Source organism: Poecilia mexicana, unplaced genomic scaffold, assembly GCF_051168715.1.
Source record: "Poecilia mexicana isolate PSO_F unplaced genomic scaffold, ASM5116871v1 scaffold_4, whole genome shotgun sequence".
NCBI lineage: Eukaryota > Metazoa > Chordata > Actinopteri > Cyprinodontiformes > Poeciliidae > Poecilia > Poecilia mexicana.
Window position 1 is genome coordinate 7,969,622 of NW_028263373.1, and position 22,630 is coordinate 7,992,251.

The 22,630-nt window shown below is 38.9% G+C and overlaps 2 protein-coding genes across 5 annotated transcripts in view; one reads left to right on the plus strand and one right to left on the minus strand.

Annotated features, from left to right (window-relative positions):
- The window catches only part of sbno2b (strawberry notch homolog 2b), a 182,898-nt gene that overhangs the window by 141,235 nt on the left and 19,033 nt on the right, over positions 1-22,630 (minus strand). For 2 of the 3 annotated variants that reach the window (XM_014970276.2, XM_014970277.2), the window contains exon 1: positions 997-1,169. The exons of the other annotated variant lie outside the window; for it this stretch is intronic. The gene's annotated coding sequence lies outside the window, so the exon portion shown is untranslated. Of the gene's footprint in view, positions 1-996; positions 1,170-22,630 lie in introns of those variants that run through there. 3 annotated transcript variants of the gene reach the window in all.
- On the plus strand, positions 2,320-15,129 carry tm6sf2b (transmembrane 6 superfamily member 2b). Of its 2 annotated transcripts, XM_088004880.1 has the most exons (10): positions 2,320-4,393; positions 6,123-6,226; positions 7,493-7,590; positions 7,733-7,836; positions 9,114-9,196; positions 9,608-9,732; positions 10,525-10,626; positions 11,701-11,793; positions 14,104-14,223; positions 14,778-15,129. In XM_088004880.1, the coding sequence occupies exons 1-10, from the start codon at positions 4,314-4,316 to the stop codon at positions 15,012-15,014; spliced, it is 1,146 nt and encodes a 381-aa protein (XP_087861006.1). In that variant the 5' UTR covers positions 2,320-4,313; the 3' UTR covers positions 15,015-15,129. The 2 variants fall into 2 exon arrangements, with proteins under 2 accessions (XP_087861006.1, XP_087861005.1); XM_088004879.1 differs by lacking the exon at positions 2,320-4,393 and having other exon boundaries at positions 4,837-6,159.

A 22,630-nucleotide genomic window follows, 5' to 3' on the forward strand; every position in this document is an offset into this window, starting at 1 on the left:
TTCGAGAAAGAATGATCTCAACTTTCAACCAACTCAGCATGGCTTTCTGAGAGCGAGAAGAGTTTTCACCTGAAGCTGTTGACTCTGTCTATTTAAATGCCACTAAAGTACGTTTTTTGCGCTTGAAGTCCAAATATACTACTGCAAACTTTTAAGTTTTTTTTTTCTTTCTTAAAATATCTGGGGAAACCGAGATATAATTCCCACCAAATACATTTTAAAGGTCCCCTGAAGAGTACAAAGCACAAAGGAGAGCAGCCAGAGCTCTACGTAGTGTTACACTGCTACTACTGTTAGCTTGCCGGACGGTTAACGATACATTAACAAGCTGTTCAAAAACAACCAAAGGGACTTAAAAACATCCACTGGTTAAACAAATTGTTTTCTTGAACAACAGTCGAAGAGGTCAAAGCGGGGTATTATCCTATATCAGTTTGCCGCAATAAGCAATACTTTTTAGATAAATAATAGAGATAGCTAGGTTAGCATCGCTCGTAGCCTTTTTCAGACTTTGGGTATGTTTGTTTTGTAACATCGTTGGAGCCGCGCTCAAATGTACAAGGTTTTTTAAACATTTTGTGTACTGCAAAACTGTGACAAATACTTAACTTTCTTGCAGAATTGTAGTAAAATAGGTTAAGCGATTAAACGTAACTTTAGTTTGTGTTTTTGACAGTGCCCAAGGCCTGCTGATTTATGTTGCTAAAATCGGGTAATAACATAGGGTAATAGTATTATTATAAGCATACTCTTGTATAAAAAATGTATAAGATACACAGTTTTGCTTATTTGATACAAAACTTTCATAGACTGAACCTTAGCCAAAGTCGACCAACACCATATAACGTAATAACGCTGAACTAAAACAAACTACTTAAATCCCTGGGTGACCCGTTGTTAAAAACGTGCGCACCTAGGAGAGGCTGCCTAGAATGCGTCTCGTTTTAAAGCCGATGTGTCGCTGGTCTTTGAAAAATATCTTCGACTGAGACTTACCGTGAGTGGGCTATTTGCAGTTAGTCTTATCCACGAAGACAATGGCCTGATTCTGAACGAGCACTCGGGTCAAAGTAGCTCAAACCGGGATATTTATCCAAGTTAGTCTTCCTAGTTGTTTTCCTTACTTCCTGATTGAGACGGTGCCATTTTGAATAGAGAGAAAATATTTCCGCCGCTGTCGTCACGCGCAGAGCCGCTTGTTGATCGAGAGCACCAAACAGCCAGGCCAGAAATAGTTCACAGCAGCAATTAATGGACCATACCTGCCTAAATTATTTGCTTTACAACAAGCCTAACACTTAACAATGACCATATGCAGCACATTAAATTATAATACCATAGTCATAAATATAGTTATAATGATGTTCATAATGAGTTTCAAACGTATACCAGCACACACAGTTACTGATTAATGATGTTCAAATCTCTTTAAGTTGCACGGCAACACTTAATTGATAGTTATAATAAATCACATTAAGAAACTCTAAAAGAGGTACGTTCATGTGTGTATTATTAGGTTTCAGCTTCCTGTTGCCTGTAATGACCCATTTTAGACAGGTTTAACTGCGAGCTTATCTTTAAGGCTAGACCAATCCTTTCCGAACATTTACTTTACATAAAGTAAATGCACAAACCTCCTTTGTGCTCTGTACTCTTCAGAGGGCAATTAAATAGATATAAAAAGCTGAAATAACAAGATGTATAATTGGTGTTGAAGTTTATGACTGCAGTAAAATGCAATAAATAACTAATTAAAGTAAAAGTGCAACAAAACTACAGACACAATAAACTTAAAGTAAACTTTAGGAATAAAAAAAAATCTTATTTCCAAAATTAATCTAAAGAGTAATTTAAAATTTGGTTAGCCTCAGTAAGATAGACTGCTACATCACTATTTTATACAAGTTTATCATCAATTGAAGCCCCTCAGCACACACACACACACACATAACTTGTCAGCTATAGCTCAAATATTAAAACAAAAGTTTAACGTGCTCATTTAATATCTAGATGATAGTTGAGTTTTCTTTCTTAAAAAAAAAAAAGAAATCATCCAAGGCAAGGGGTTACAATATTATTGGGGTTTAGCATAAAAAGAAGTGACCAATCCATCTATTGTTGAATAGTTCATCTTCTGTTGTGCCTCATTGTTTTACTGCTTCCCATTTATTTTAGCCAACATAAACAATCAAGTTCCCCGCAGAAGTAATTATATATAAAAGCACATGTCATCTCTGATATTAAATGCAGTAAAAAATTCTCTTATCTTAAGCTCATTGTCTGATTTTGGCATTCATCAGTCCATTTTGTGATATTGACCAACAGAGCTGGAAGAGCTCCAAAGGCTTCCCGCAAACATACGCTGCCACCTCTTTCCTGGTATATCAGTCTCCCCTTTTCCCAACAAAGGAGAGTGATTGTGAAAGCGGAGGGTGGTGTTTCCACGATGAAAGACGCTCACAAGGTTGTTCTTATACTCTCTGATACTTCATCATTTTTCAAGTGTCAACTGTCAACAAGGCTACGTTTAATGAAAGAGAAAGTAAAAGCAGAATAAATCCATTTTCGCAGTGGTTTGGTAATTCGTCTACGTATGTTATACACGTCTGACTTAAACAAAAGAGAGGATAAAACATGCATCTGTCCACAAATAGCACACATTTTTTCGACAAACATAATATGCTAACCAGTGTGTTTGTTTGCATAAGAAGTGCAGATAAAACAATGTGGATTTTTTTTTTAGCATTTGGCACACCCTGCTGGAGAGTTTCTGTAAATACATCGCATTCACAAAGTGCAAAACAAGGGCGCATGAAGGCAAACATTACTATTGCTTCTTTTTTTTTTTTTTTTTTTTTTGGTATTCAACTTTTAGTTATTGTGAGTCACTGTGAGCGAGTTTCTTGCTTTAAATATCCTGAGCAGAAAGGGCATAATTACCCCAAACACGGTTCCGTTTCAGTGGGTCGGACAGAATGATTGGGCAGATTTTAGTAAGGGCATCATTTTGCATTTCCCTTCAGAACGTCCTCGAAGCTAAATCTCTTGTTTGGTATCCATGGTCTGCAGTGGTCATTGTCCATCAAAAGTGGAAAGGTGGGAGAATGAGGATAATGCTTTGGGAAATTTGATGCTGGGAAAAACCAGAACATGCCATTTATGTCTCCAACCTAAGGATTGCTGCAGAATCTTTACACCTTTACATGCAAATGGTATTCTCTAATGTCCGTGGCCTCTTTCAGCAGGATACTGCACCCCGCCTCAAAGTAAGAAAACACGGTCCAAGATTGGTTGGAGGAGCACAACAAAATGCTGATTTGGTCAACAGATAACCCACATCTGAATCCAATAAATCACCTGCGCTGGACGAACAAGCCAGGTTCATTGCCCGATTGCTTATTTTGCAGGACTTACAAGATCCTGTTCTACTTTGACTGTTTACTGGTCAGTCTTGGTCCCTTAGAGGTCAGAGATTACTTTATCATTTCTTAGCTTAATACTTGATTACATTTTAGTACTTTAAAATTTTTGTTGTTTTTAATGTGGTTACGTCGTCAGTGTTTTTGATGCATTCTGTTTTTTTTTTTTATCTCCGTTTGCGGTTCTTCTGGGGAAACAGACAAATAAAACAGATGGTGCCAGATAGAGCAGCACACATTCAGAGGGAGAGAGGAAACCCAATAAACTCATGTCACAGGAAAACACATAACGCATTCCAGCAGGTATTTGAACACAATAAAAAGCTCACTTATGGAACAACAAGAGCAAAGCTGCTAAGGAGGAAGCACTATGTTTACTATATAAGGTAGAACTGTAGAGGGAGTCTGTAAATTCCTTTGGGAGCATTAACTCAAACTAATTTTTTTTTTTTTATTTCAAACACAGCACTAATTGCAGCACAACACAGGAATGAGTGTAACTTAAAATCCTCTAATACGTCTTAGGTAAATCTGCTCACACTCAGATTGCATAAGTTTGACTCAAGGGTCTCTTTGTTGCCCACTTCGTTCTTTTCCAAAGAAAAATCCTTGTGCGCCTCCGTCCAGCTGTAGTTCGATTAATCCACCAAAAGGGTAGCCAGAAGGTAAGAGTCTGCGCTGTTTCTGTTGTAAATCTTTTTTTTTTTTTACCTTAATACATGATAAATTATTTAGATATCTTTTTTTTTTTCAAATATAGCACACTTGATGAATATTAGTTTCTAGAAACAGATCAATGATTTGATATTGGTTCAACAGGCGTAATATAATCAGCCTTTATGTTCAACTTTTCTCCGCATTCTGCAGGGAGGGGACCGATAGCCACTTGAAGAAATGGAGACTTTAGTGTTTTTATTTTCGTTTTCTGCCCTTGGTGTTCTTTATGCAATGAACACCACCCCTGAGTTTCAAGAGTAAGTAATAATATGTTTAGTGATCTTTTTTCTTTTCTTTTTTTTGTTTGTTTTTGCTTCAATACACAGTTAATCAAAGAGTTTTGCATATCAATAATTTATTGTAACACAAAGTGGGAAGTTTAAATTATTTTTTTAAAAATGTACTCACAATACTTGTATTTATTAATGATTTAAACAGCTGATAATATGCAGTAAGTTAAAATATTTTTCTTGGAGAACAGCATAAAATATTGTAATCCTTCCTCTGCCGTGTGATAATATGAACTTTACCGCCAGTAGAGGACTCTGCAAGCTCACAGTTGCCTTTTATCAGCTGCAACTAAGCAATACATCATATAATTACTGCTTTCTTTAGACTATTTTAATTGCCCTTCCAAAATAAAAAGAAATCTGACTTTCTCAGGGGGGTAGGAAAGCAAAAAATGTCACAATAGAAAACAGCAAGCTGAACCTGTGGAGACATTCTGATATCATCTTGAACATAATTACTTCTTTCAGCTGCAAGGAATAATTCTCTCACTTACTGGTCACATGTTCCTGTCAATTCATTGGATAAAAGCTGCATAGCATTCGCAGATTTTCACGGTTGCTCACTGCAAACCTTAACTCTACATAAACAAAGCCCTAGTTGGTGTCCACTCCTCTGTGTTTTTCCCAATGCATCTCTTATCTCCGAGGACTCTTATGCACCTCTTAGGTGAATATTTCAGCTGGTTCTGTTTTTTTTTTTCCTTATTATTTTTTTCAAGTGTGTGTGTGTGATGACAGTCAATTCAGACTGCACAGAAGAATTTGATGAATTGCTCTTGACAGGCCATATGCCTTGTGCTCTTACACTCTGCAAACAAACAATATAGTGTGCATAAATCTTCCCGTACAGTCGAGTCGAGTCGGGGAGGCCCGCCTTCCACGCGGGAGCCATTTGTTTTCCTTCTGTGAGCAGACGTGGAGAGTTTCCCTGTGGTTGTTGTTCTGCTTGCCTGGAGATATCTCGGCCACATTAATCTTTTCCAGTGGCACGTTTGACCAGTAAACACTGAGAGCCGTGTTGAACTTACATATAGCCTTACCTCAGTGTTTCCTCTCCTTGATGCTTATGATTGATTAAAGCTTTTTTTTTTCTTTTTTTTTTAAATGGCTCCTTTATGATTACAGTCAAACTTGTAATTCTGGTTTAGCGCAACATTAGGCAACCGCGTTGCAGAGGCGATACGTTTTCAGATCGATGTGACTAATTAACATGATGTAGTTTTGAAACAATAGATAGGGAATATTTCGTCTGAGCATAAATATTTATAAGAAACACGGCACAGGCATTTTAAAGCTCTGAAACTGCTGCATGTGCAAAAAAAAAAAAAAAGCTTTTTATTAGCATTATGGATCTTCTTCCTTGCTCTCTTCTTTTAAAAAGTTATAAAGCTAAAAAAAAAAATATTTGGGTGTAAAGCTATATGTACCTTAAGCTGAAATGTAAATGTGCTTGATGTTTTGACTATCATTCTACTGCATGACAAAGCAAAATAAGATAATCGTGAAAAGAAAACCAAACAACCAGGTATTTCTCTCAAATCTCAGCATGTACGTTGTGCAATCTGGCTTCCTGCGAGTCGGTAATTTAGCACAATTCCCCCCCGGAAGAAACTGTTCAGTCAAAAAGAACGAGGAAGAGAAATTGTGCTGTGATGGTGGAATCGCTGTACTTCCAGTCACGTGTTTGTTTCCACAGGCCTTATGTGATCCTGGAGACCGGTGTCGCTGTGCTGGTAATTGTGTTTCTCTTCTACTACCTCATCACTCGTGGCAACCCACCTAAAGACTTCTTATTCTTTGGTAATCAACGCAACCATGTGCACTTCTCAACCCACTTGCGCACATACATAGGGTTTCGAAATTCTCCGGATTTGAACGCCTTAAATACCCTCCACACTTCGGTACCGAGCTGAACTCAAGGATTTCCAGAAGCTTCACCCACTGCTCACTATATCAGAGTGAAAAACAAGAATTTTACCCAATATGATCTTGCTTGATATGTTCAAAGCTGCTTATACTGATCAGGATCAGAGCAAAGTCTAATCAGACTTTTCTATGGCATGACTGGTTCAATCCCCCCCTCCCCCTCCTCCACAGACTGGGAATCTTTAGCCATTGTGTTAAGATTTTGTCCCCATATGACCGTGCATGTGGAAAGTGAGAAGCTGTTTCTAAACACGTATATAACACAAACTGATTCCACATTCAGCAAAAGGGTTTGAAAATATTGAAGATACAGCTACAAATGTCAATGAATTTGAAGTGATAAAAGCGAGAACGCTGATAAAAGAGCTACACATATCTGATGTTTCTCTTGGTACGTTTTTCCTACTTTCTGGTCCTGCAGGGACGCAGAATAGAGTGGCTGCAGCAGCCATTTATAATTAAAACCAGGGGGACCGAGGGGGACATCATGCTGTTTACTTCTGATATTTAATACACTCGGTCCAGCCCACATTATTGTGGCTGTCAACATCTCAGTCGGCACGCGTCTTCAATGTGTCATAATAGCCCAACGTGGCATCCCAGAGCTGCTTCGTAACATGCGGCGTTCACAGAATATGAACTATTTTTTACATTTTTATTTTTTACATGCGAAGAAAGAAAGAAAAAAAAAAAGCAGGTGATACAAAATAGCACTTAAAATGATTACCTTTTCAGAGATTATGGTGTGAGGGCTTTAGCTGAATTGTAACACAGTTTAATGTTGCCTCCTCTATTAGATTCTGGCTGCAGGACAAGGCCTTTCAGCTCTGCTGGGTGTTAAACCTGAGGCTAGGCTTCTCACTGTGATTAAAACATGCCCCCAGCCTACCATTCCACTCAAGACTTAATTTACCTCCCCACACTCTTCTATAAATCAATGGCTTGCTGGTTGAAGGCAAACATTTCAGAGCTCAAAAGCAGCTCACAGAAAAGCTGGATAAAGTTTGATGGTCTGAATAGTTTTTTTCTGATTCCCAGTGGTAAACATGAATAATATTTTTTTTTTTAAAGAATAATTGTCATTATTTTTTTCCCCCCAACAGAATTGGAACTTTAACTAATATTCTTTTTCCAATGCAGTTTTTGCAGAGTTTTGTTTTACATGTGTCATTGACCTGACCAGTGCCTTGGAATATGACGGCATAATTTCTGGCTTTATGGATTTCTACCAGAAGACAGTAAGTTGAATTTTATTACTATTAATAATCGCATAAAACAACACCAATACCAGAAATAATTTCATTAAAAAAAAGAGCAGAAATCCATGTTAGGTATTTATTTACAAGGATTTTTAAGCCATGATATTCATTAATGTTTTAGGGTGAGCCATATCTGGGGACTTCATATGCCATCATGATGTGTTACTGGGACGGAATAGCACACTTTATCCTCTACCTGATGATGATCAGCAGGATAACAGACAGGTGGGCGCTCGTGAATGCAGCTCAAGTCAAGTTGTGTCCACTTTATCTTTGCCTGTCCTCACAACAAAACACCGTCTTGCTAAAGCAATCACACACTTTTTTTTCATGTTTTACCAGGTTACAATCACGAACTTCTGTTTTTTCAGTTGGAATTTTATGTGACGGACCAACACAGAGTGGTGCACATTTGTAAAGTGAGAGGGAAATGATGCAAGGTTTCTGACATATTTGTTGAAATCAAAATCTAACAAGTGCAGTGGACATTATATTCAGACCCTCTGAGTCAGTTATTTGTATGCCTTTTAGAGTTGTAGAGTGTTTCTACAAGCCTTGCACATCTAGAAGCGGAAATATTTACCCATTCTTTTTTTCCAAAATACCTCAAGCTCAGTTGGATATGATGGAAATCATCTGTTGACATTGATTTTTAAATATATCCACGGCTCTGTCTGTATGTTTATGGGGTTGTTGTTCTACAGGAACGGCGACATTCACTCCAGTCTTTTGGAGCCTGTCTAAGGTTTTCTTTCAGAATTACATGTATTTTTCCATAAACTCTGACCGCTTTTCCCATCCATGCCAAAGAAAAGTATCCTCATGTCATAATGCTGCCATCCACGTGTTTCACTATGTGTTCTTGGGGTTGTACAGTGACAGTTTTCTGCCAAACAAAATCTTGGCTGTATTCCCCAGAGTTCAGTTTTGTTCTTATGGTTTTGGTCCATTATGGTCTCCTGAAACTAATTTGCTGTGCAGGATTTTGTTTAAGGATATCAGATTAAAGAAAAAAGTTAAAAATAATACCTTCTATTCCTTTCACTTCACAATAATGCTCTGCTTACTGTGAAATCATAAAATCTTAATAAAATTAGCTGATGTTTGCCAGTGTGACATGACAAAAACATTTGAAAAAGAGGAAGCAATGCTTTTCTAGGCCAGTGTATACATAAATGGCTGCTTGTTGCCAAAAGAGACAACAAATGGTGAGCTAGCTTTATCGAGCTTGTCTGAAAACTTTATCGAAAATCTTTGTTATTATCTGCAAGTTCTACACAGTTTGATTTATTGTAGATAATTACCGTAACTGGATCTGAAAACTGATTATATAGCCTTAAATTGTAAAATGAGGCCTTGTAATACATTCAAGCCACATGTTGAATTCAGTTTAGCAAAGCGCCGCCTTCAGTCTTTTAAATTGTTTCTGTAAATATAATTGAAGATCATTAAAAAGCATGCATCTTTTTTTGTTTTTTTTTGTTTGTTTGTTTCTTCCACAGGAGAGCCTATCGTACCCTGGGCCTGTTCTGGGCCGGCTCCTTGTGCGCTAACATGAGTGTGTTTATTACCGGGATAGTGGCAGGTGAGGCTAATATTCTATCCTGTCTCCCACCAGCCCCAGCTTTAATCAAGCAAACATCTGCCCCGCCATGTACCATCAGCGTCACAGTTCAGGCGGCAAAACAAAGCACGGGCAAGCCTGCCGCCGCCGCCGCCGCATCCCGCAGAACAAAGCACGAAACCAGCTTGAAGCATCTGTTCTTGGCATTTCTAACCGCATATGCACAAGTGTCACAAGATCAAACTCCTCTGCTGGCAATGTGCTCTGCGGTCTGTTGTGCAATCCAAGGCAGACTGCGCGCCGCATGTTTGAGAGATTTTTTTGATTTTTTTATTTTTATCTTTATCAGGAAGTTCAATAATTGGGCTACGTGGATATGTTTGCAGCCTTTGAAATGCTAAGTACAAGCTGATAGATGTGTGCTTCTGGCAGGTAAATACGGGTCGGAGGTTCGTCCAGCCTTCTGGCTCAATTTTCTCTTTCTTTTGATGCCCGTGCTGGGAGCCGTCACCCTGTTCACTCGGCCCAAGGACAGGCCACTTATCGGTGGATACAATGTGAGTCTGATGCATTAGTGATTTGACCTTCGATGTGATTCTGAAGAGCTTTATAGATACAGTGTTTATGCTGTTTGATCAGCCTGATAAACTTTGCCGTCCTTTCTCTGTGATGGGGACTCATGCCCGCAGTATGATAAGTCAGTTGCTGTATTTTATACACAGTGGCAACGTGATGGCGTGAATTCACATCGCATTGACTTGACTTGAATCTGAAAACTGAGAGTTGAGTTGGTGCGAGATGTTAGCAGTGTCGTTAATAAGTGAAGACGCCCTTTTAAATATTCACTTTTACCCAAAACAAGTGTTCAAGTATTAATGTCTAATCTTATTTTTTTTATTTATCTTTGGAAGTAGAAGTTTAATAGTTTTAATTGCTGGTTAATGCCAATGATCAACCAGCTTTTTTACTCTATTAACCAAAGGATATCAACAAAACTGCATTCCGACTGTAAAAAATAACTTTGAACACATTACTCTGTAAAAGCTCGTGTTTTGTCAGCAATAGCTGCGGTGAGATGCTTTTTGTTGCATCCTCACTTTCATCTATGAAACATTTGATGAACTTCTTGCATGAACAGCCTGTCTGAAATAAATCCAAAGCACAAGCGTGCATTTACTGGAATGTTCTGGTCCGTTGTCATGTCACTGGATCCAATTCAGCTTCAGATTTAAAGAGTAAACTTTTACGCTTGAGTGGTAAAATGTTGCATGTAAAGTTGAAAGTATGACCAAACATCAACCAGGGCTAAGCCGCTCTGTGCTCTGCCCTTGTTTCACGCCTGCTCATAGGCCCAACACGTTCAGACCATGAAGCTAATCTGGCGTCCCTTGGACCTGATCCTGGTGGTGCTCCTGTTGGCTGCCATGGCTTTCACCGTCCTCAGAGGCTTGGTGAGTACGTCACACTTACTTACTGCTATTACCAGAGTTCAAGGAAGAATTTTGGAAGTCAGACAGTTTTCAAATTGGGTTAGCATTTACAGAGAGACAATGTAACTACTTACACAAATGAACAAAAAAAAAAAAATCTACCTCCTCCACCTCCTCCTAGTGCTACTATTGCTATTTGAAATAATAATAAAAAAAAAAAACATAGCTCCTGGTCAAAAACAACCAATCAGAGCCAGGAGGAAGGTTTTAGTGCTGTCAATCACGCTCGCTCAATGTGCAAACAGCGCAGAAACAACTTACCGTTCCAAGAAAACTTAAATGTGGTATCATCGGTGCCCATGCTAACTAGCATTAGCATTCTTGTCAGGCTCTGCTGATGGGAACCAACTGTAGCATAGCAGAGAGCAAAGGGGAAGATGATTAACTATGCCCAAAACCCTCTTCCTGGTTCTGATTCGTTGTTTCTGACCGAACTGTGTATTTCTGTAGTTAGCACTGGGAGCACTGGGAGATGGCAGAGGAGCTCAATTTTTTCACTGATGATCTGCCTCATTCTATATTGCCACGACACAGTGACAGTTTTAACAAATGTTTTAAACTCATGTTTTATTTGATAAAAGTCACATACCCTAGCTTTAAAGTGAAAAAGTGTCAATATGTGAAATTATATTTTAATCAATATATTATGGGCTTTCTAAAAGAATAGAAGAGAGACTGCACATGCTTTGTAATAAATATTTGTACTGTAAAACTGAACGTCACTCCATCTTATTCGCAAAAGCTTTTTGCTGTCAATATATCTGTGTATAAACGCATGAAAACTGACTTTTTTTTTTGTCTCACACCAATAACTGCATGATTTACCAAAATGGAAGTTTTATTACTCATACAGTGTGTTACTCTAAAATTTAGTTTACATAGTTGATAATCACATATATCAAGACATCTGTTGTGACAAGATAAAGAATCCATTAAAAGTTACGCTCCAGTAGATGCAGATTTTTGGTGTTTTTTAAAAAAAATTATTCTTATTCTTATTCTTATTGACACTGTAATTACATTGTCTACCTGCAGGTGGCTCTGGACTCCCCACTTGAAGCCTGCTCTGTGTACCTGAGTCAGTACGAACCCTACCTGAAGGATCCCGTGGGCTATCCCAAGGTGATGGTGGGTATTTTTCTCTCAGCCTCCCCATGCTGCTGCTGTAGTGTCTGAAGTCTCTTCTCTGTCCTGTTTCGCACAACGAGCCACATGAAAGGCCTTTTTTCATAGGTATCACTCTGAGCATGCTGGAAACTCGCCCCGATCCCATCTGCTGGCTGAGCTGGCACCTGAACACGAGGCCATTTTTCATCATTAAAGCCCAGATGAAGAAGGGTCCAAAGGCCAACGCATCATTGTCGCTCTTTCATTTACTTAAGATGGATAACAGATTATACTCTGACTGGCAGTTGGTCCCCTTTCGGGCTTGCTTTTCTTCCTCTGACCCCTCACTCATTTGGGTTCTGTTTGTTTTGTTTAGCGAGCGCTGTTTTGTCAATAGGTTATCCAAAGACATTGCTGCAGCTGCAGTTCGGGCACAATTGCAATCATTGATCAGACCGACAAACCGCACGGCGGGGACTTGATAAGCTAATCCCCCCCCTTCCAAAGCCTCCCATCAACATCTCCCTGGGTGGGAGAATGGTGTGTGTGTGTGTGTGTGCGTGTGTGTGTGTTCAGCAAGTGAAATTATGTCTTGGTTATCTGTGTTTGCAGATCTGCGTGCCTAAATCATCAGCGCCTGATTTATAATTGTATTTAAAGGATGAAAGAAACAAAATGAAGTTAGGCTTGTTGCACATTGTTAAACTTCTTCAAAACCCGCCAGCCGCTGCATTCACCGATGATGAAGGATATTTAATAGATTAACGTGGCTGCAATAACAAAGACATTTCAACAAAAGACTGAAGGGCATACATGATTGGCTTTTAGGCTTTGAGCTGAACTCATTAGAATTCATCTGGACCTCAGGCCGGCAATGAAAAGAAACCATTTACTGCTGTAATTTGGGTTTTTTTTATAAAGTGGCAAAGTGGCTTTCATGCGCCAGACGTTTTTGACTGAAGGTTAAGAAAGTTTCTGCAGTGACCCTTGCACAGAAGGAGTCATTTCTGCTGAGTTTGCAGACTGGGGGTTTCGGAGAGTGGAGAGCTGGAGAAGGAACAAAAGATACCGCTGCACTGACTTTATGATCGCTTCCAAGATGATGATCAGTGTTCCCATTTGGTCATTTTATCTCACTTCTGATTGTTCTTTGTCATGTTTTTGAACTCTATACTTGATAAATTAAATTTGAGGACACAATGTTACATCCTGAATAGGGCTGAAGTGATGTCAAAGATTACAATCTGTCAGTAGCCTGCATGTTACTGTCGATACCCTGAAAGTTATTTACTTTATACTTCAAAGATAGTTCAGAAATTTTAAACTGAGGTTCTCTTTAAAGACTCTTAGTAGTTAATATCTTACATGTACCTTAATTTTGAGTAAATCCAGATTAGTTGGTACCTGAAGATGACCAACTAATCTGTTGGTCGTCAGATTAACAATATTCCATTGCTAAAGATCCTCATAACTGTTTATGTGAATATTGTTGCTTTGACACTGAATATTGTTGTTTTGTATTTGCTTTATTTACACATAAGCCAATGATTATTTACAAAAGAGATAGAGGTTGAAACATGTATTGAGAACATCATATGTAATGTGTTTCCAGTCAAAGTGAAGCAGTTTAAGACCCAAAAAAGTATGATGGTGGCGTAAGTGCTACTTTATTACATGTTACACCGATTTGCAGACAATTAGACAATTTTCTTGTCCTATCAGAAGCTGATTGACATAGAAAGATTTGAAGTAAACACCATCCTATTTCCATTTCTTGTCTAACTTATAATAGGCTTATGTGGGAAAACCCATGCAGTGGACATGAGATAGAAATGTCCATAAGTAATAATATATGCAACCATCACTTTAATTGTATCTGGTATATATTCCTATCAAATGACATGAAATCAAATAAATGATCGGACGGTGTCCGGATTTCGAGCTTAAGCCTGCTGTGCTCTGTATTCAGTGAGAGTGTAGGTGAAGTGTTTGCCAGGAGAGGAAAGGGATTCACTGTGTTAATACTCTGCTGAAGTGTTGGCTGGCACTAAACAACAACACAGAACGACATTGATGGAGTCTGTTTTCTTTGGCTCGGCACCTTCCTCTTTATCCAGAGGTGAAATCTCTGGCAACGGCCCGGAACAACAGTGATGAGTCGCAAACTTTAGCACACAGTGAAATCAACATTTTGGCGTTAGCCATAGATCAGAGTAAAAACGTAGAACCATCAGAGAGGAATAACGGAAAGGGCATAACTATGACAACCTTCAGATTATATGACAAAAAAAAACAAACAAAAAAAAAAACAGTTTGTATTTGTTTTCCTAGATGCTGCATTTGTTCTTCTACGGGCTACCTCTGCTGGGCGCGTTTGTCTACGGCCTCCTCAAGCCTGGGTGTACGTGGATGTCAGACTGGACAACGTTCTTTGCTGGCGCCATGATCCAGGTAAAACCATAATGGCGGACGTTCACAATAAGTGTGAACGGCTCTGAATGCATGTTTAATGATGGAATTGTCGCACGCTCAATTGGGTTGTACTGGCAATTCGTTTTGCTGCGTCAAATATCCACAGGACCTGCTGGTGTGCCAGTGAAACAATGTCACCCAAAACATTCTCCTTCTGTAGACAGAACATGAACCATATTTATCATTTAAAGCATATTCTCTATAATGAAGTCCCAGTATTGATCTGAATTAAGAGGATATCCTTGACTAAAGCTTGTTTTACTTGCACATGCTGGTTGCAGATTGCATCCTCCCTGTCTTCCAAACAGCCAGCTTGTTTAGTCTGAACACCTCCCCTGCTGCAGTGGTTAATCTTTCTGGTTAGGGAGAAAAAACATTCAAGACATTCCCCTGGGAAATGTATGACAAAAAGGGAGGCGTGCATTCACCTGCCATCGGTCTGCAAAGAGAACAAAACAGATCCGAATGGAATCAAATTTGTTTGTTTCATTTCCCTCAGGTGCAGCTCTTTACCTTATTTTATCTTCTTTCAGTGCCAGTGGTCCCACATCGGGGGGTCTCTCCATTCTCGCACCACAACTCCATTTCGTATCCCGAACGATGCTTTCTGGACAGTCCTGGGAGCTAATCTGCTCTACGCAGCCGTCCCCGTCCTGGTGGCCATGCGGGTTCACAGTAACCCCTATTTCTTTCTAAAAATTGCCCCCTTTCCTGGGCAGACTGGTTTGCCAAACAGCGAGGAGAAAGATACCAAGTACAAGGAAAAATAAATCTGAATTCCCACTGACCTTTGGAGATAATCACTTATGTCAAGGTTCATAAAGAACTTTTTATCACAAATGTCATACTTGAAAATTCCAAAATAAAAGATTATTTTGCTCAAAATCTTTTTTTTTTTTTTTTTTTTTTTGCCTTTGGATGTTTGTGTGCCTCAAATCGGTTCGCAAAATGATGCATGAGTTTAGAGATCAAGGAAGATTAGCAAAACCGACTGAAAATGAAGAAATCTCTGTGTCATCTTTCAGTGACTAATGGAGATACAAGTTTGATGATGGATAAATAAAGATGGCAAACTGCTGGGGAGAATGGCTGTCAGCTGCTTGCTGAGTGGTGATGCATGGAATGCTCCGTGTTTGGATGCCGAGTCATTACAAGCTACGGCTTAGAGCTGACCTGGTCGAAACACCTACATGACAGCTTTCTCCATGGCAACGCCTGCGAATCCAACAGTACACACGCGTGTCTTGGTGTCGCACAATAAAAGGATGCTACTTCTTCTTGAAATAGTGTCCTTCAGGAGTCTTCTGTCTCCTGCAGACTTCATCTGGAAAATCTTTTTCAAAACAACTGAAGGTAGCCGATGGCTTGATTGTGGGATGAAATAACAGCATATGCCTAGAATATGCATAACACTCCCCTCCTTTAACATAGGCCTATTGTGTCTTTTTGTTTTATATCATTTTAATATTCAAATGACCATTCAACCGAGTTGTGGGGAAGTGAAAGACACATATGTGCTGTATAGAGGCTACCTGTTAAATTATTGTTTTTAGCTCACTGAAACTATCGCAGCCCCAGCAGCTTTCCTTGGTGCCAACATTTGTCATTGTTATTATGTCAACACGAGTCACCTTTGGGTGAATTATGAAGTGCTTTGTTGACTGCAGCGCATTTTGCTGCAAAGGTTAACTGATTTGCTCAGCTCTGTATTTGAAGGCTTGCTGTGTTAAATGTTTATCGTCAGTGTGTGAACCCGGAGAGGTAAGCAGGTGTGTGATGACCAAGTTGTCTCACTTCCTCTGCTTCTCGGCACTATCGCCACCCTGTGCATTAATCCAAGTGCTCATAGGCGGTATCGTGTGTTTTTGTGATATCTTTTAAGGCTGAGAAGACACAATAGGTTTCCAGCTACTGCTGTTGAATGGAAAAGAGATCAATATTTCACCCAGTGAAAACAACAGATATCCAAAAGATATGGGGAGACCATGGAAGAGCTTACAGTGAAGAATGGCATCGTCCTTACCTTTTAACGACTTTCAGTTGTTTAAAAGAGGCATATGAAAAGTACATTGCTCAAAAAAATAGAGGGAACACTCAAATAACACATCCTATATCTGAATGAATGAAATATTCTCATTGGATACTTTGTTCTGTACAAAGTTGAATGTGCTGACAACAAAATCACACAAAAATCATCAATGGAAATCAAATTTATTAACCAATGGAGGCCTGGATTTGGAGCCACACACAACATTAAAGTGAAATGTTCCCTTTATTTTTTTGAGCAGTATATTTTCAATTATATTCAGTCTCTTCCAAACGTTGCCAGCTTCATACTGGTGGGGGCAGAATGGTTAACTCAATTTAACTTCAGTCGCATCTCTTCTGCTCTGCACATACACAGAGATTAACTCTGTAATGACTGACTGTGGAGCCAGCAGAGATTCCTTAAACCTGGGTTTCCTTCAGTGTATTGTAAGCCTGGCGGGCCACCAGGCTTTGCTGGTGCCCCCACCAGGCTTAGCATTGCTAATTTATTAGTTTCTTGTTTAAAGACTGGCTTTTTACAACACGTTATAGGTGGTGTTTAGGTGTTAATCTTCAACTCTTCCAAAAATGCATAACTATCAAATGATACTTTCAAATTTCCTGTCAACTTTAAACATTTTTAACTCAAAAACATGGATGACTGCCCTTTCACCCAGAGCACTGAGCTTAAAAGTTTTCTGGGGGAAACCCTGCCAAGCTCATCTAAAAATAAATTAATTCACACATAATTTACAGAAAATATTTTTTTTCCTACAGTCTTGTGACCTATAAGTTCATTACAGGGTTTTGAGCTTTAGCTTTACACATGCTATTTGGACATATATATATATATATATATATATATATATATATATATATATATATATATATATATATATATATATATATATATATATATATATATATATACATATATACATTTTAATCTGTTTCTTTAAATGTGAATTTATCTGGTCATATTTCACAGACGTGTGTGATCATTTCTGTTCTTCACACGCCTGCAGTCCAAAACTGACGTTTGCAAACAAATATCTTCACTGAGATTTGTACATGTTTGCACAGCACAGACAGACAGACTGAATGCACACGTCACTCAAATGATAAATTGGTCCCAAAATTAAATATGTCGGCCCAAAAACTATTTAAAAAGATAAATGGCAATGACAAGGACATGCCGACATGATCTTCGGAGTTTAATGCATTTGCCAAGAGCAGCGCTTCTAACTTTCTCAGATTCTACTCTCATCTGTTGTCTGCCTTCAGCTTTGGATTGAAAGCTTTTCTTATAGAGCTTAAGTAGGAACAACAGGATAGCTTCTTTCTTTGTTTTCTTTTTCTTTTTCTCCCCTGTCTGATTCTTGGTGCCCAGATTGCCAGCGTTTCATCTTTTCTCTTTGGTTTTGCGATCGTCTTTGTTTGCTTTCTGACGCTGGATGCAGCAGTTGTATGTGGGTGGCACAATAAGTGGTCTGTTTCAGTTCTCACCATTCTGTTTGACAAAGGCATCAAATGTGTTTGCAATTGCATGAAATGCAATGGCACATTCTAAAAGAATTTCCCCCCCTCCTCTTAATAAGATAACGCATTGTTGATGTATGACAACCGTGGTTCTTCTAAACTTATAAAAAGTGTTTATGGTAATGTACCAATTACAATTGCCAAATACTTTTCATCTGATGACTGCTTACAGCATGTTCTTCTGAGCGCGGCAGTGTAACCCTTCTTTTCATGCATGCTCCATGACCGACTGCTAATTAATTACCTTTGGCGGTTTGCTGAGTAATAAGCAGACTTGTGCAGTTTGCTCTCCCTCAGCAGCTTGTTTTTACGTGCTGAAGTGTGCCTGCTCTCCTGCTTGTACGACTGCATTATGTTCATGTGACGGAGGCTTTAAATCAAAATATGGCCTCTCCAAAACAGCTCTATAATCTCATGATGAGAGTCATGGGGGATCTCAGCTGCAGATGTCTGCTCGGCTGTGCAGGAGGCCCTGAAGATCTGTGGCGCTGCGGCCGTGAAAAATGCAGCTCAACATTTTCGACTCCGGCATAACAGGAGTATCAAGTATATAGTTATAGCTACACAATCGGGACAAACGCTGGGCACAAGATCTGAACATAAATGAAAACAAGACCTACTGTATGTATGTTTTAATCTTCTAAGTACAATCCCTTCTCTTCGTCTCCGCTCCGATGTCTTTTTGTGTCTCCTTTTTTGAGAATGAAGTAGACAATATGGCTGTTATTTAGTTAGAAAGATAAGTTTGAATGCAATATCCTTAAATTTTCTAACCTTTTATTTTGCATTGTATATATATATTTTTTAAATATAACTGGCTCCTGAAGAAAATCTCATCTTTTAGTCCATTCACCTGCTATGTTTTCCTTCCAAGCAGTTGACCCTTGTTGTCAGCTCTATTAGTAGCTCTTTTGGCACTTTGTTATTTAAAGGGTACAACTTTTTTTTAATTTTTATTTTTTTTATCAGAATTTGGTAGAAAATATTATTGAACAAAAGATGTAACATTCATTTTCCTTGCCTCTGATTCGCTGTACCCCCAAGAGCAGAGCTTAAGAAGAATGTAGATATCAGCTTTTACCTCCACCGGTATGTTTATGCCTATTTTAACCACTAAAATAGGCAGCAATAAGCATTTTTAAAGCAATGTCTTAAGCTTTTAATATATTTTAGCTTTTAGCTATTTGCACCCAGTTGTGATCCCTAATCCCCATGAATACCACAGATTCACTGTATAAAAAATAATTATTTTAGCACTGACCATGATTGTTTTGTGCTCCTTACTTTGCCATCACATTATCAAAGCCCTTTTACAGGTTGGTTGTGGGATGTTTCTATATTAAACTCAAAAAGAAAAAAAAAAACCTGCTTGATTAGAAGAAACCCATTTGGATCGCCTCATCTTTTGTTATTCCATCCAGTGGAAGATGTTCACGAATGTCTGACGTCTTGTCAGACATTCGTGCCTGTGAAAAACGACATGACTCTTTCTCAAATCATCCATAACCCAAACTGAGTGGTTGGCCAAATGTTTCTTTAACACCACCCACCGTCTAGCTCAACAGCACAAACCCAGCATTTGGGTTGAAGAGGCCGCACAGCCGTTTTCAGTGTCCCTGAACATTCTCCAGAAAGGGAAACAATAATTGGACTAACTTTTCTTGGCACTAATGGCCTTTATCACCAGTGCTTCAGTCAGGAAACAGGCCAGAGAGAGATGAGAGAAGGCATGTGTTAAAGGTCTGGAGTTCAGGAATTAAACCACGGACGGCTTTGTCCAGGGCTAATAGCCTGTGTGCAGAGCGCCGGGGGGACTGTTACGACACATGCCTCCCACGTTTATTGTAACTTAGAGTTGTGCTCAGGCTTGAAAAAAAAAAAAAAAAAAAAAAACTAGAGAAATGCATCACTCAGACAAAATGTCTTAGTAAAAGGGACATTGTGGCTTTATTTCATATTTGAGAATGAGATTTCTTTTATTTTCAATGTTTCATATGCATCTTGATTAGGTAAGAAATGTCCCTGAATTTCCCATTTCCGAACTTCATGTTCGGAAATGGGAAATTGCCTTTTTTGGAAAACTTGCAGGGAAGCATAGATTTTACCATCTATCTGATAGTTGGAAAATATACTTCAGCGAATAGTAAGTAGTTCTGTTTACTTTGACGGGTGTTTATTGATAAAAAAGCACATCAATGCAACTGACCGATGACTGAAGTTTTAGCATGTTCAGTACTTCTACAATAAAATGCAAATGTTTTTTTCCAGTTTTAGGCTGGCTTTTGTAATGGTCAGCATGCTCTGGACATTATATGATGACATTAACTGCTTGAAGATGCAATCGTTGATATTCAGACCATTTCTGCGGTGAGGTAAACACAGTAAGACCCAGGTTATGTAGAGAAAATTATGATTTAATGACAAAATACACACAAATCCGGGCAGCACAGGTGAGTAGAGGCAAAGTACTCACACACTGATAGCGACAGTCGGGTCCACACTAGACAAGGAACAAGAGACACAGGTGGATTTAAATACACATGGTAAAATAATCCTCAAAAAAACAGATTTGGAAATTTATGGTAGTAATTCTCAGTTTAAAAAAAAAAGCATTTTATATAAGAAAATGACCTCCACTCTGATTTATATGACAAAATCAATGCTTTTAATTGTACTCAAACAAAAACATGCCTTAAAATTATTAGCTTGAATAATCGCACAAGATATTTCTTTTTTTTTTTGGTATGTTGGCTGTAAACTTGACTTGAGAAAAGGTACGTACCTTGTTCAATGATAACCACTGCATGCTTATGGCTTTGGACTCGAGTCTATTTTTTGGCTCACATTCATGAAGCTACACTTCGCTGTGAAAGTTTTGCTTTGTTTGCATCTCATATTGATGGATCTGCCATCCCTCAGAGAGGGAGAAGCAACATGATGGCATGGAAAGAAACAGCTGCCGATCACTTGGCAGGTCCTGTTCCTGGCTTTGTCAGAAGCTCCTAGTCAGATTAGATCTCAGCTGTAAAGAACCACCAGAACGGTTTAATTTTGAAAAGGTTTATCTGCATGCAACTGTTAGGTGGATTTCGTGTCTCTTCACTTTGCCAGCTGCAATCATCTCAAGAGACTTTTTCATCGCATCGCATGGAAAACGGATTTACTTTCGGGACATCATCCATATATCGTGTCTTAGAGAGTTTTTTAGTGTTGAAATTTCAATGCAAGTGTGATGTAACCCAGAAAATATGTCAGCTCTTTAGAGAACCATGAACAGATATGCTTCTTCTCTGAAGCAGTATAACAATTTGTATCCAACGACAAAATGACAAGATCATAAGCAAAAGCGCCACACTTATAGAAGCTTGTTTCATAATACCGGAAATATTCAAAGTAACATGTGATGCAGGCATAAGACAATAATCAGAAAACATGAATGATAGTTTTAAAAGAGATTATCTGAACAAAATTTAAACTTACTCTATATATCTTTCAACAGGAACAATTCACTATTTGTTTTGGAATTTTTGCAATTAGTCTTTGCTCTTTGAGAAATGACCAAACTCTGTATTACTTAAGAAAAGAAAAGAAAAGAAAAGAAAACAAACAAAAAAAAACAGTGATCTGAAGCCTGTTTGTTATTGCTCTTCCTCAGTCATGTACATCTGATTATGTCAATTTTATTAGTTCAAAAACTACTAGACAACGCCTTCAATGAAAACAGCTTGACACAAACCCAACAAAGCGAATGTTTTCCTGTGGCAGATCTTCTGCTATGTTTCCACATAGACCCAAACAAATAATGTGCTGCGTCACTGAAGCACTGCGGGACCCACAAACGCTGGTGGTTCCCCCTGCAGTGTGAGGGAGCAGCGATGGAGGGAGGGAGAGAGGCGAGTGCTGCAGCAGCAGAACAACATTTAACCCGAATGAGGACTCGAGCGACAGAACGTCTGCCTTAAATCGGGTTGACAGCCATGGTAAGTTGAAAATGACTTCTGTACTCTGTAAGTACGGCTGAGCTCTGCAGCTCTGCGCACTGCATGACTTGTACGACTGCTAGGATGATCTCTGGAATAACCTCAAGAGGAATGATGCTGCAGGGTTGTTTGCAATGTGCAAGGTGCATGCAGAACGGCAGATTTAGTACATTTGCCACTGAGAGGCCTCGGGCCAAGTTAAGTCTTCATACGCCGCAGAAGCGCTTCGGTAAGGGAGAAAAACAGTCAGTTGCACTGGACCCACTTGGCACTACTTTTGTTGTGGTGATGAATTTATCCCCTCGGGACCTGCATGAGAATCCAAACAATGGACCTGAGCGTGTTGTGTTTCGCAGAATGCCCCTCTGTCCCATGCAAGAATTAATAGATTAATCTGATGCAGCACCTTCACTGGGTTTATGTGCTGAGTCAAGCCCTACACTGGTCTGCAAACTGCAGAGCTCTGTGCATCCAAAGCAATGACAGTTAGAGAGCGTTTTAGTAAAATGAGCTGAAAGCACCCGTTTAACTAAAAGACGTTTACTGCAAGGCAGTCTCGTTGTTCCCTTTTTTGATAGAACGCATTCTTAAAGTAAATGACAGGTGTAATTTTGTGGGGAAAAACAACAACATGCAGTTATAATAAACGACAAAAAGAAAATGCATCTTCATTCATGTAAAACAAGAGCTGGTCTTCACCAGCTAATCTGATGTGCTTTGTATCATTATTTATTAAACAAAAACATAAAACCAAAGAGAATGGGGTTGTGTGTGAGAGCCAAAGCATCTTTGTCCATTCATTGGATTTAAGAAGGAAAATAGCTGCCAGTTAAAAAAAA